The sequence below is a fragment of the Rhincodon typus genome, chromosome 22 (assembly GCF_021869965.1).
Source record: "Rhincodon typus isolate 14 chromosome 22, sRhiTyp1.1, whole genome shotgun sequence".
In the NCBI taxonomy this organism is placed as follows: domain Eukaryota; kingdom Metazoa; phylum Chordata; class Chondrichthyes; order Orectolobiformes; family Rhincodontidae; genus Rhincodon; species Rhincodon typus.
Genome location: NC_063353.1, coordinates 29213146 through 29227729, shown reverse-complemented (window position 1 = coordinate 29227729; position 14584 = coordinate 29213146). Strand labels below are relative to the sequence as shown.

The 14584-nt window shown below is 39.9% G+C and overlaps 1 protein-coding gene across 2 annotated transcripts in view; it reads left to right on the top strand.

Moving 5' to 3' along the window:
- slc26a5 (solute carrier family 26 member 5) overlaps window positions 1–14584 on the top strand; it is a 65194-nt gene that overhangs the window by 17025 nt on the left and 33585 nt on the right. For both annotated transcript variants that reach the window (XM_048610080.1, XM_048610081.1), the window contains 4 exons: window positions 690–772; window positions 3646–3793; window positions 4389–4502; window positions 8827–8904. In XM_048610080.1, coding sequence (XP_048466037.1) covers window positions 690–772; window positions 3646–3793; window positions 4389–4502; window positions 8827–8904 — 423 coding nt within the window. The remainder of the gene's footprint in view (window positions 1–689; window positions 773–3645; window positions 3794–4388; window positions 4503–8826; window positions 8905–14584) is intronic.

Below are 14584 nucleotides of genomic sequence, written 5' to 3'. Positions count from 1 at the left end.
ATTGAAGGTTTCAGTTACGGAGCAAGACTAGAAAAGTTTGGGTTCTTTTTCTTAAAGATGAGCAAAACAAGTCTGTTTTTAAAATAGAGGTGCTCAAAATCATCAAGAATTTTGATAGAATAAATGATGAGAAATAATGATCATTGACTGGCGGTTCAGTAACCAGAGGGGACAGGTCGCCATCAAATGAAGCAATTGGCATGAGAAGTTTTTTGACAGTGCACTACAATAATTTGGAAAATCTTGATAAACCCACAATGGAAGAATAATAATGAAAGAAGCTAAATGGACAGCTCTTTCAAAAGGATCAGTATAAACATGATGGGCTGAATGAACTGTTGTTTTGTATCATTGTATGCTTATAAGAAATTTCTAGAGTGTGATTTTTTAACTTGAGTCTTCTGACTCTAAAGTGGGTGTGGCACCTCTCAGCCTCTACAGTGAACTTGGCCAGTTAAGCAGTCTTTGGAGTGGCCCAGCTATGCCTTTATTCTGGTTTTTCTTCCCTTTCCTCCACATCCAAACTGCACCCCCACCTCCTAATTCTCTGAAATCAGTTCTAGAAACCAGTCAAAAACTCAGGCACAGGAGACTAGAGATGGAAGCAATTTTTTAATTTTTATAGTACTTTTTGATACAATACCTTTTCCCAATTCAAATATTGGTTATGAATTTGTTTTTCTCTTTAGGTAATTATTGGCACCGGTGTTTCTGCTGGGATGAACCTGCATGAGAACTATGAAGTGAATATTGTTGGTCATATACCTACTGGGTAGGGAAAACATAGGGCTAATTAATCAAATTTGTTTCAGATGCTACAATACAAATCAAAACATCCAATGGTTGCATACAAAGTCAAGGCTACGTCTTTTTTCTTTTTTTAAAGCATTATACGAAGGCGTAGATATAACGTGACCTTGATTAGAAAGGAGTAAAAGAGGTGACATGGTGTGGAAAAATGGTGAGTGTCTTTGGGCTAGACTTTTGGTGCTGTACTAACAGCAGAAATGATAGGTCAATGGTGAAATAAAACTTTCCTGGATTGAAGTGGGATGGATGACATAGTGGATTTATTTGCATATGAGAAGGTAGTGTTGTGAGGACACAGGTTCAATCCTGAATAGGAATGAACTTCCAATTATGAAAGTTATTAGGGAATGAAGGAAATGAGATTGATCTGACAATCATGAAATTATTGAATGGTGTAGCAGGCTCAAAGGGCAGAGTGCCTTACTCCTCCTCCTTGTTTGTATGTTCATAACTTGAGTCTATTTTCTTTTCCGGGGTGGGATGGAGATATTACATGTTTTTGCTCACTGAACAATTGTGGGGAGTGACCCAAGTCTTTAAATTAGGATGGATAAAGTTATTGCTTTATAGCACTGGAGTGGGAAGAAGAGGATGTAATTTCTTCTTTAAGAGTCAAGGTTAGACCAGAATTCCTAGTTTAAGATGTCACCCCAAATATATGAACCATTGAAGAGTTAGCTATCCCAAATGTTACAGGTGCAAGCAAATTGTTTGCTAGCACCAAATTCCACTTGAGTACTTAACAGCATTTTTTTATTTTGTTTTGGAGCATGCAAAATAAACTGCTAGTCATCTTTCCTCTCTGGTCATGCGTTAGCCTCAAACAAGTGGTTGTCAGAAATACTAAGGTGTGGGTTAATGGGGCAGAACCAGCTATTGGAGAACGCATGATTTACAAGGTACAATTTCCCATGTACATGTTATGCTTATTCAGACTACTTGGTCATAAATAACCCCTACAATAAATGTTTCACGTTTCAAATATTTATTGTAATTCACAACTTGGAGATATTCAGGAATCTCATATTGAGCAAGTTGAATTAGGTTTTGTGTGGGACTCTAATCCCTCAACTAAAAATAATAAAAAGCTATTCTGCTTGTAAATATCCAGAAAGAAGAAGTGGAGTGCAGTAGCCTATTGCAATATTGTGCTCAGTTCCCTGTGGGATCACGTTACCATTAAGTTGAGACAACTCGACATTTTCAATAGATAGAAATAAAGTATCATTGTGTCAATACGTTAAGACTTCTCTTGCTAGTTATAGAAACAGATGTGACAATTTTACTTTAGAGTGAATATAATCCGTGAACGAATGGTCAAGGTAGATTTGGTAGTAATTTTCAGAGGAAATTGTGTCCGTAACTGGAAAAATTATGGAGAATGGGAGTGATGAGATAGCTCTTTCAAAGAGCAGCGTAAGCAGTTTGGGCCAAATGGCTGCCACGTCGACTGAATCATTGTGTAGTATGATCTAGCAGTGGTAATGTTTTAAAATAATTTCAAACTTCTGACATTATTATAGTCCATTAAAAGGGGAATGGAGCATCACTGAATTTGTTCATTAAGCAATCAAATCTGAATAATTTTGTTTTCTCAGCAAGGATTACTTAACTATAGTTTTTGTTCTTCCAATTCTTCAATTATTTATTTGTTCTGTATATGCCACTATATGTAGCTCAGTATTTGCGGTTAGCTAATTGGCAGATTTGCAGTGCAAAGTGATGCCAACAATGTAGGTTCAGTTCCCACATCACTTGAGGTTACCATTAAAAGTTCTGCCTTCTCAACCTATCCCCTCACCCTCCATTTTAAACTTGCCACCAGTCATTTTTCTCATGAGAAAACGGCCTTGTAAACCACTAGGGCTATAGCAGCCTTCACTTTACAATTCATGACACAGTTGAAAACTTTTTTTGCTTTTTGAAATAGTGCCATGGAATCTTACACTTGACAATGCAGACAAGTCTTGGCTTAATTTCTCATCTGAAAGATGACACCTGAGAAAACCTAGAACTCCTTCAGTACTGGGCTAGTGTGTCAGCCTGGACTTTTGAAATGAAATCACTGAAGTAGAACTTGTATTTACAACCTTCTGTTTCACAATTAAGTGGTAGCAGTTGACCCATTGCTAGACCCTTTTATAGTTTTGCCCATGTCCTGTGGATGAAATAAAAGTATATCTATTATATTCTAAACCATCCATAGTTTAATTGGATAATTAATAAATACTCAAGCTTATTCTCCCTTTACACTGGCATTCATTGTATTTATGCAAAGAAAAATTTCAGGATTGTCTTGAATTTTTTTAAATCAATTTCAATATATTTCTGTCCTGTTCTCTCAATTTAAAATATTCTATATTTGCCTTTTGTCATACTTGCACAAGATGGCATTCTCCTGTTTGTTCTTGTTTAACATTGGGGTCAGTCTCTGTACTTCAGCACTGATCCTTGATTGTTATCCTGAGCGGTGATCAAAGACCGCTTATCTTTTATCTTTTTCCAGCTGAATTATTGCAGTTTTCTGTATAGTTAACTGATGTGTAGAGGATAAGAAGTTGAGCCATTATTCATTTGTTCTACTTCCTAAGTGAATGGAGTGCAGTTTGTACCCTGCTTCCTTATTAAATGTTCTAGTTTTATTGAAATTAACTTTCACTATTTTGTGAACTGATGCAGGCAATCACATCTTTTGCCTTCTGTACCTGCTCATCAATCATCTTGGTCACAAGCCAGTTTATTGGTCTGCATTTAGAATGTGTTTTTGTAGTTTCACAATGATCCCAGAATTTTGAATGCGGAGCAGCTAATATTGGTGTATTTGTCATTTTTCAGTTTGAGAGCTCCAGTTCTACCTGACTTCAGTTTACTGTCTGAAATATTCATGGATTGCATTACAATTGCAGTAGTTGGATTCTCAATGACTGTATCGATGGCAAAAATATTTGCTATGAAGCATGGTTACAGTGTAGATGGTAATCAGGTAATAAGTGCAGTTTTATATATCTCCAATTTTATAATCAAAGCTTTGGCAAATCTAATGATAAAAGGACTTACTAGTAATGACACCTGAGACCTTGTTGGGGAAACTTTCATTTGTTATAAAACTTTTAAGTATTACGTACTGAAAGTTTTCCTAATCTCTGAATTGCATAAATTTATTAGAATCAGCATTATGCCTATTGACTGGTTGTGTGTCTGCCCTCTTGCAAATGCAGTTATTAGGTTGGTTGGTGATGAAGGGTGGAAATGTTGCAATAAGGGGAAAGCAATACCTTTAAATAAACTACTTGTCTATAAACTGGGACCCTTACAGTAAGAGTGTCCTCCTAACCCTTGCATTAGAATAAATATATAATGCTGATGAGAATATTTCTATCTTTAACGTTGTCATCTTGTATATCGATTTCTAGATGGCATGTTCACTTTTCTTTTAAAGTGGACAACAGTTTGTGCAAAATAACAAGATTGAACGTATTTTCCATTTGCATGTTTGTTGCCAACTTTATCCGTTATCAGAAAATGTATGTAATATTTTTCCAAACTTTTCAAACATTTTTTTAAAATTCTTTCTCCAGGAACTTATTGCATTAGGTATTTGCAATACTTTTGGATCCTTTTTCCAAACATTTCCTGTCACCACCTCAATGTCCCGAAGCCTTGTGCAAGAGAGCACTGGAGGAAAAACTGAGGTATAAATTTGCAGCCTCTACTGTTCAGTGGCGAGCATTAACTAATTTTTAGATAAGCATGTTCTTTTTAAATTTTTCTTTACACACTAGACAATAAAGTATAGAATGTTTGTTTGTTTCATAGGGAGTTTATTAGTTTGATCTTTCGACATACAAGACCGTAAGACACTTACTACTAGCTGATAGTTCTTCTATATGGCAAGTAGGTTTATGGGTTGTTTTATTTTTATCTAAGTTGGTTAAATATTCAGACAAGTGCAGGCTGGACAGTAGTGGGTTTCATTAAACAATCTTTTATTCACATTTTTTGCATAGATACAGTAGCAGACTTTTTGGTCATGTATATATCCCAGCTTGTCTCTAGGTCTAATGAATATGCAGATAAACCTATCTCTATTTTTCCCCCAATATATTCTCATTTCATGTCTGAAAGTGTGACCTTTTAACACAAAAACATTTAACTAGATGGAATTCTATTTAACATTTTCTTTCTAACCTTCCCCATTTTCCCCCAAAGTCTCTTATTTGCGGATTTAAGTCCTGTAGAAGTTGTACTGTCCACTTTCCATAGATTAGAGTAATATGGAAGAGTGGATGGTCTGTGGACTGGTTGATGAGATGGTCTGGTTAAGCAGTTAACAACATCTCAGACATGGTATTTGAAGTGGTCATCTGTGACTGACTGACATTGGCCAAATGAGAACAATCCTATTTCTACAAGAGACCAAACAAAGTCTGGATGACACTCCTTTTCACTTCAATTGTCTAGCGATGGTTTTTTGTCTTTGGATTATCCGTTTCTAATGCAAACCTGCTGACCTAGTGCCAAGGAAAACTGTTATAGCCCAGTACTGAGAATTGAACCAATTAATTTATATAGTTGACTAACCTATTCTGTGGTTTGCACCATGTGTAATATGGGGTTTCAAGGTACTATCCAAGGTAGAAAACTGAAAATTAGAGGCCATTTTGTAAAATTGAGGCTCTGTGTAGTTGAGTAGTGCCAAGATCTGGGTGGTATTCTTGTCATTAGTATCTTGACCACACATTCAGCATCCTCAACAGCTTGAGGATAGTCCATAAAGACTGTCAGTTTCTGACTGAGTGCATCAGCTGCAGCATAAACTGCTGGACTCGCATGAGTATCTTGATCTCCTTGACCTTTTGAAAAGGACACACAAGGGTTTGAAGTCAATTACAACCTGAAAATGTAGCCCCATCAGCAGTCAGGCCCACATGACTGTTTGTTTGCATACCTTTTGCTCTGTCTCTATCAAGAAGCAAGGTGGAAAGTAAACTGGTGCTTTTCTAATACTATCAGATTAGAGTTGAATAAGAACAGTTCCAAGGCCAGTAGAAGAGGCATCCACTCTGATGGCAGTGGACAATTTGAGATTGTCATGGGCCAGCCCATCATGAGAGACCAGTTGTTTAATCTATTCAAATAACCCTATCCTGCTGAACTTCCCAGTACCACTGGCTTCCGCAGGTCTCTTGCAGCTTCTGTGATGAAAGGGAAGTTTGAGAGAGATTTAACCGCTTATTAACCATGCCTAGGAAATGCTAAATGTCTAAAACATTCTTGAGTTTCAGAAAATTGGTCACCGTAATTTTCTATGGGTTGCTGTGCAGTTGTTGGTGACATGGCCATAGAATTTAAGGTGTTTGAAGAAAATTTTATATTTTTCAAGTTGAGACCAAACTCTGCAGGACGTTAAAACACCTTTTGACTGTTATCATGAATCTGAGGTAGACCCTTGGATCAAAATGTCCTCCATATGTCAAATATCCCCTTTTTTATAATTTATCCCCCTTCAGAAATTGTAGATTTAGACATTTTGAAACACAGGCCCATTGCATCTGCACTGGTCAAAAAAACACCTCATTGGAAGTATCTCCTGGGGCTAGTAGTATGCTCAATGAGGGTCAATAAAAAGCAATAGCAATCAAAGTAACAATTGTAGTCAGCACCTTGGACTCCTAGACCGGTGGGTTTTGCGAGAAGCACCTGTTGGCATTCGGTTTAGTAAAAAGTGTGCTTTTGGTGAGTTTTGCTTGGCTTTTGTCAACTGACTGTCTTGAGTTATATTGACTCTTTGACAAAGCTGTTCAGTTTTGGAGCATTGATCAAGCTGGCAGCTGAGTCGGCTTCTTAACAGGGAAATGATAGCTGTTTTGCAGCATTACATCCAGCTCTGCTTTAACTTTGACCAGTAACTGGTGCAGGACCTTCCTTGGGGTAAATGAACATAGCAGCTTCGTTTCCATTTGACGCTCTTGCAATCCCTGGAAGAGCAGTAGAATTTCTGCTGAAAAGGTATCCATTACACTCTCCAGAAATCTGGTGTGTATGCTGTACCAGACCTAATGGAACACATGTCTGGAAACATAACTATAAAAAGAGATTCTTCATTGACCACAAGAGGGCTTCAGTAACATGATAACAATTGTAGTTGAGAATAGCTTTGAATTGCTGTTTGGCAGCATTAGTCTGCATACCAATCCCTTGTGACCTGATGTCATGCAGTGTGAGGCGCGCAAGCAAGCACAAATGGTCTTTGATGCACACTATATTCAGCACTAATTTAAGTGTCAAAACCTCTGATTTTCAAAATAAGTTCCATTTTCATCCTTCTAGAAACTGAGGAACATACTAACCCACAGTGCTACTCAATTGCAGGATGCCTGCTTAATTTCTAAATGATTCCATTGCTGCTTTTGAGTATTCATCCTAGATATTTCCCTTTTAGTGATCTTCAGACTTTTGTTTTCTTTCCTTTTGATATTCTGCTATATGCTTTCCTTTAATCCTCATTTTCACTCAATACTGCAATTCTAGAAAAGTTAACAAACCATCCTAACTCCTGATATCTTTGGATTTCCAGAAGGCATTTGATAAGGCACGACACATGAAGCTCATTTTTAAGAGAAGAGCCCATACTGTTTGGAGGCAGTATATTAGCATGGTTAGAGGATTGGCCCACTATTGGACAAAATTGGGACAAGGGGAGAATTACTTCAGGATGACAACTTATGACTAGTGGAGTGCTGCAAGGCTGGGGTCACAATTATTTAGAATATATATTAATGACTTGGATAAGGAAAGTGATGTACTATAGCCAAGTTTATTGACAATAGATAAGAAAGCAAGTGGTGAGAATGATTCTTCATTCTGTGCAGACTGATTTGAGTGATCAAGAACTTGGCAGATGGAAGATAATATGGAAAAATGTACGGTTGTGCACTTTGGCAGGAAGAATAGAGGAGCTAAATAATATTTGAATGGCGAAAGACTGCGGAAGGCTACAGAACAGCAGGATTTGGGAGACTTTGTCCATGAATCACAAAGCTAGCATCCAAGTTCAAGAAGTAATAGGGAAAGTATGCAGAATATTAGCCTTTATTTCCAATGAAGTATGAAAGTTGCTAAAACTGTTCAAGGGACTGGTCTGACCACAGCTGGAATACTTAGAACAGTTTTAGACCTCTTATCTTAGGAAAGATATACCAACATTGGAGGCAGACTAGAGAATGTTCACCAGGCTGATAACAGATATGGAGGGACCCTTTTTGAGGAGAGGTTGAGTAGATTAGGCCTGTACTCGTTGGAATACAGAAGGCCTTCATGAAACATACAGTATTCTTGGTGAGCCTGACAAGGTAGATGCAGAAGGTTTGTTTCTTGTGGGAAAGTCTAGGAGTACGAGCATGATCTCAGAATAAGGAGTCAAATTTATGACTGAGGAATTTCCTCTTTGTCACAGAGGACTGTTGAGCCCACAAGTATATTCAAGACTGAGATTTTTTTATTCTGCAGAAGAAGCAAATGTCATGGGGTGGGGAGAGCAAGAAAGTGGAAAAGTGGAATTGAGGATTAGCAGATCAGCCACAACCTGCCTCAATTGAGCTGCCTGAATGAATCAGTTGAATGGTCCATTTCTGCTCTTACGTCTTATGGTCTTATGTATTTAGTATGTATTGCTTCCATTTTGTGTTTAAATATATCCTACTCTTCAATCATATTAATTCCCAGACGTTGGCTTTTCATTTGGGCTATAACATTATGGTCCTTTATTCTAGTTAATGTTGCCAAGGTCTCTAGTTTTAGTTTTAATGCTCTGTGCCTAGTGACTTTTTCTACCTAAGCTAGTGACAGGGAGCTCATTTGAGACTATTATATGGCTTCAAACAACTATTAGAGGGTAGTTACTGTTGTTCTTTGGAAGCTAACCATATGACAACCCTGTGAATCCTGATTGGGAGGGGTGAGGGGAAGAATACTTTGTTTCCAGGCCTTTAATTGATTTTTGTTTTGTTTTTGTAGATTGCTGGCGGAATATCTGCTTTAGTTGTGATGTTGATCATTGTTGCTTTTGGTTATCTCTTCGAAACTTTACCTCAGGTATGTCTAGGATTAGTGTTTTCATTCAACTTTTTGTTGCTAAAATATCTTTGTCTTAAAAAAAACTTTTCACTTCACTTTAAAATGTTCTTTCCTCCTGGCTGCTATTGACTGTACAAACACATGTTCTCTAAACCTAATCAGTGTTTTTACTGTTAATTTGTATTTAACTACCACCAGCATTACAGTTGAGTCTGACCTTCCCCAGTGTTTGTGCATGCATGCTGTGTGTTAATAACCTAGGAGCCTTTTAATTTTCTTCTCCATCCAATTGTGATGAATTAAAGTAATTCAGAAGGGTTCCTTCTGGTTTAAAAACAAACTGGAGTTTGCTATAATTAGTTGATAAAATAACTGTTTCAATAACTGGCCACATGAATGTCATGTAGCACTTTGATTCAGTTTTGTGGAACCCATAATAATTCACAAATAAGTGCGTTTGTGAGGTTTCCCATGCCTTCTAACTTTGGCGTATTAAAGTGTGCACTTGACTTCAATGTGCAAGATCACAAAATACTGAAGAAAATTTAGCGCATCTTAGCTCTGACTTCCACAAGCATCATGTGTTCTCTTGAAACGGGGTATCCACTTATAAAATGGTTCCAATTTTTACCTTGATCACTTGATCCAGAAATATATTCAATTGGCCAGTAGGTTTCTGAAATGCAATTTTAAATTTGTTGTCATCTCCGTTTCATATGGATGTTGGGATGTACATTGGCGAAATGCAAAGTCATCAATACTTGATCTGCTGGTACAGGTTTGGAGGGCTAAAGGACCTGTTCCTGTGATATACTGTTTGTTCTTTTTACCTCAGCCCTACTTCTAAATGCCAGTCACTTCAGTATTGATCTATTGTACAAGTTGAGATCTTTTTCCTCGGAAAAGACTGAGAGGAGTTTCGACAGAGCTATTCAAAATGAGGGGTCTGGGTGTAATTGTTGCCATTGGCGGAAGTATCAGGTACAAGTCACAAATTTAAAATATTTACCAAAAGAAAGCAGTGGAGACATGAGGAAAAACTTCATCATACAGTGAATTAGGATCTGTTATGCATTGAGTGTAGTGGAGTTAAGTTCAATTGAGGCATTCATGAGGGAATTGAATTGTTATCTGAAAAGGAATGTGCAGGGCTGCAGGAAGTAGGCAGGGGTTTGGGACTAAGTGTATTTCTGTTACAGAATTAGCACAAAAAGTAGACTCGCCTCCTTCTGGGTTGCAGCAATTCTGTTTGCACATCTCAGTGCTTGATTTGACGTTTTGGCATTGAGAAAATTGGTGTACTGTATGATCAGTTATTTGAGAATGAATTTTTTATTCCATTCATCTGGTGGAAACCACATGAGCAGTTGAATTGGAAAGGGAAACCTACCCAATGATCGTTTGACTTTGTAGCTGACTGTAAATTAAAATTAATTTGTGGGCGTTCCCCTCAATAAGTATACCACTTTGGATACTGTGGGCAGGGCGGGGGAGAAGAAACAACCTACCACAGGCAAGTCATAATGGCCAGGTCTCTGGCACCAAGTCTGACTCTGTGGCTCAGATGGGAATGGGGGTGAATAAAAGAGCAATAGTGACAGGAGATACAATGGTTAGGGAAACAGACAGGAGATTCTGTGGTCGCAATCGAGACCTCCGGATGGCATGTTGCCTCCCGGGTGCCAGGGTCAGGGATGTCTCGGATCGAGTCTATGGGATTCTTGAGGGGGAGGGTGAGCAGCCAGAAGTTGTGGTACTCATTGGTACCAATGACATAACTAGGAAAAAGGATGAGGACCTGAAAAGTGAACATAGCGAGTTGGGTTGGAAGCTAAAAGACAGGATGAGCAGAATAGTAATCTCAGGATTACTACCGGTGCCACGGGCTAGTGAGGCTAGAGTAGAGATCGAGTGCAGCTGAACATGTGGCTACAGAGCTGGTGTAGGAGGGGAGGGCTTCAAATATGTGGATCACTGGGACACCTTCTGGGGAAGGTGGGACCTGTACAGGAAGGATGGGTTGCCCCCGAACTGGAGGGGCACCAATACCCTGGGCAGGAGGTTTGCTAGAGCTCTTGGGAGGGTTTAAACTAGCTTGGCAGGGGGATGGGAACCGGAGCTACAGATCAGAGGATGGGGTAGCTGGTGTACAGGCAGATACAGCATGCAGAGAGTCTGTGAGGAAGGGTAGACAGTTGATAGGACAAAGTTGCAGTCAGTGTGACGGGTTGAAGTGTGTCTATTTTAACGCAAGAAGTGTCAGGAATAAGGGTGATGAACTTAGAGCATGGATCAGTACTTGGAGCTAAAGGGAGGCGATGACCTAGTAATATTACAGCTGGACTGTTAATCCAGAGAACATTCTGGGGACCTGGGTTCAAATCCCACCACGGCAGATGGTGGGATTTGAATTCAATAAGTATCTAGAGTTAAGAATCTAATGATGACCATGAATCCATTGTCTTTTGTTGGAAAAACCCTTCTGGTTCACTAATCCCCTTTAGGGAAGGAAACTGCCATCCTTACTTGGTTTGGCCTATGTGATTCCAGACCCACAGCAATGTGGTTGACTTTGAATTGCCTTCTGGGCAATTATGGGTGGGCAATAAATGCTGCCTAGCCAGCAAAGCCCTCGTCCCAGAAATGAATAAAGAATAAAGATGTTGTGGCCATCAGAGGCAGGAGTGGTTGTTGGATGTTCTGGGGTTTAGACGTTTCAAAAGAAATCGGGAGGGAGGTAAAAGAGGTATGGCAGTGGCATTTCTAATCGGGGATAGTATCACAGCTGCAGAAAGGGAGGTTGTCGAGGAGGGTTTGTCTACTGAGTCAGTATGGGTGGAAGTCTGAAATGGGAAAGGAGCAGTAGCTTTATTGGGAGCTATCTATAGACACCCCCCCGCCAATAGCAACAGAGACACTGAGGAACAGATTGGACGGCAGATTTTGGAAAGGTGCAGAAGTAATAGGGTTGTTGTCATGGCTGACTTCAACTCCCCTAATATCGACTGGAACCTCCTTGGCATAAATATTTTGGATGGAGCAGATTTTGTAAGGTGTGTCCAGGAAGAATTCCTGACTCAATTTGTCGATAGACTGACGAGAGGGGAGGACATATTGGATTTGGTGCTTGGCAAAAAACCAGGCCAGGTGTCAGATCTCGGTGGGAGAAAGTTTCGGTGATAGTGATCACAACTCCCTGAACTTTACTATAGTCATGGAGAGGGATATGAGCACACGGTATGGGAAAGTATTTAATTGGGGGAGGGGGAATTACAATGCTATTAGGCAGGAGCTGCGGAGCATGAACTAAGAACAGATGTTCTTAGGGAAATGCATGACAGAAATGTGAATGTTGTTTAGGGAGCACTTGCTGTGAGTGCTAGATAGGTTTGTCCCACTGAGGCAAGGAAGGGACGGTAAGGTGAAGGAACCTTGGATGACAAGACATGTGGAACATCTAGTCAAGAGGAAGAAGGAAGCTTACTGAAGGTTGAGGAAGCAAGGATTGGACAGGGCTCCAGAGAGTTACAAGGTAGCTGGGAAGGAACTGAAAAGGGTATGAAAAAGTCTGGCTGGGTAGGATTAAGGCAAACCCTCAGGCATTCTATACTTATGTGAGGAGCAAAAAGATGGCCAGAGTGAGGGCAGGGTCAATCAGGGATAGTGGAGGGAACTTGTGCCTGGAGTCAGAGGTCGGGGAGGTCCTTAATGAATATGTTGCTTCAGTATTCACTAGTGAGAGAGACTTTGTAGTGTGAGGACAGCATGAAACAGGCTGATGTGCTCGAACAAGTTGTTAGGAAGGAGGATGTGCTAGAAATTTTGAAAAACATGAAGTTAGATAAGTCCCCTGGGCCAGATGGGATATACCCAAGGTTACTATGGGAAGCAATGGAAGAGATTGCTGCACCTTTGGTGATCTTTGCATTTTCACTGTCCTCTGGAGTAGTACCAGATGATTGGAGGGAGGCAAACGTTATTCCCTTTCTCAAGAGAATAGGGATAATCTGGGAATTACAGACCAGTCAGTCTTCTATGGTGAGCAAATTATTGGAGAGGATTCTGAGAGTATTTATGATTATTTGGAAAAGTATAGTTTGATTAGAGATAGTCAGCATGATTTTGAGAGGCAGGTCATGCCTCACAAGCCTTAGTGAATTCTTTGAGGATGTGACAAAACACATTGAAGGTAGAGCAGTGGATGTGGTGTATATGGATTTTAGCAAGGTGTTTCATAAGGTTTCCCATGGTAGGCTCATTCAGAAAGTAAGGAGGCATGGGATTCGGGGAAGTTTGGGTGTCTGGATACCGAATTGGCTGTCCATAGAAGACAAAAGGTGTTAGTAAATGGCAAGTATTCAGCCTGGAGCTCAGTGACCAGTGGTGTTCTGCGGGGATCTGTTCTGGGATCTCTGCTCTTTAATTTTTTACAGATGACTTGGATGAGAAAGTGGAAGGGTGGGTTAGTAAGTTTGCTGATGAGAGGTTGGAGTTGTGGATAGTGTGAAGGGCTGTTGTAGGTTGCAATGGGACATTGACAGGATGGAGAGTGAGGCAAAGAAGTGGCAGATGGAATTCAACCTGGAAAAGTGTGAAGCGATTCATTTTGGAAGGTCGAATTTGAATGCAGAATACAGGGTTAATGGTAGGATTCTCAGCAGTGTGGAGGAACAGAGGGATCTTGGGGTCCACGTCCGTAGATCCCTCAAAGTTGCGACCCAAGTTGATAAGGTTGTAAAGAAAGTGTATGGTGTGTTGGCTTTCATTATCGGGGGATTGAGTTTAAGAGCTGCTGGGTTATAGAACATAAGAACATAAGAGCTAGGAGCAGGAGTAGGCCGTCCGGCCCTTCGAGCCTGCTCCGCCGTTCAATAAGATCATGGCTGATCTTTTCGTGGACTCGGATCCACTTACCCGCATTCTCACCGTATCCCTTAATTCCTTTATTGTTCAAAAAAAATCTACCTTATCTTTAAAAACGTTTACTGAAGTAGCGTCAACTACTCCACTGGGCAAGGAATTCCATAGATTAACAACCCTCTGGGTGAAGAAGTTCCTTCTCCATTCAGTCCTAAATCTACTCCCTCTAATCTTGAGGCTATGCCCTCTTGTCCTAGTTTCACCTGCCAGTGGAAACATCCTCTCTACTTCTATCTTATCTATTCCCTTCATAATTTTATATGTTTCTATAAGATCCCCCCTCAATCTTCTGAATTCCAATGAATATAATCCCAATCTACTCAGTCTTTCCTCATAAGCCAACCCCCTCAACTCCGGAATCAACCTAGTGAACCTCCTTTGCACCCCCTCCAGTGCCAGTACATCCTTTCTCAAGTAAGGAGACCCAAACTGCACACAGTAGTCCAGGTGTGGCCTCACCAGCACCTTGTACAGCAGCAACATAACCTCTCTGCTTTTAATCTCAATCCCTTTAGCAATGAAGACAAAATTCCATTTGCCTTCCTAATTACTTGTTGTACCTGCAAACCTACCTTCTGTGATTCATGCACAAGGACACCCAGGTCCCTCTGCATAGCAGCATGCTGCAACTTTTTACCATTCAAGGAATAATCCTTTTTACTATTACTCCTACCAAAATGTATGACTTCACATTTATTTACATTGTATTCCATCTGCCAGACCTTTGCCCACTCACTCGATGCATCTATGTTCCTCGCTCACTCGATGCATCTATGTT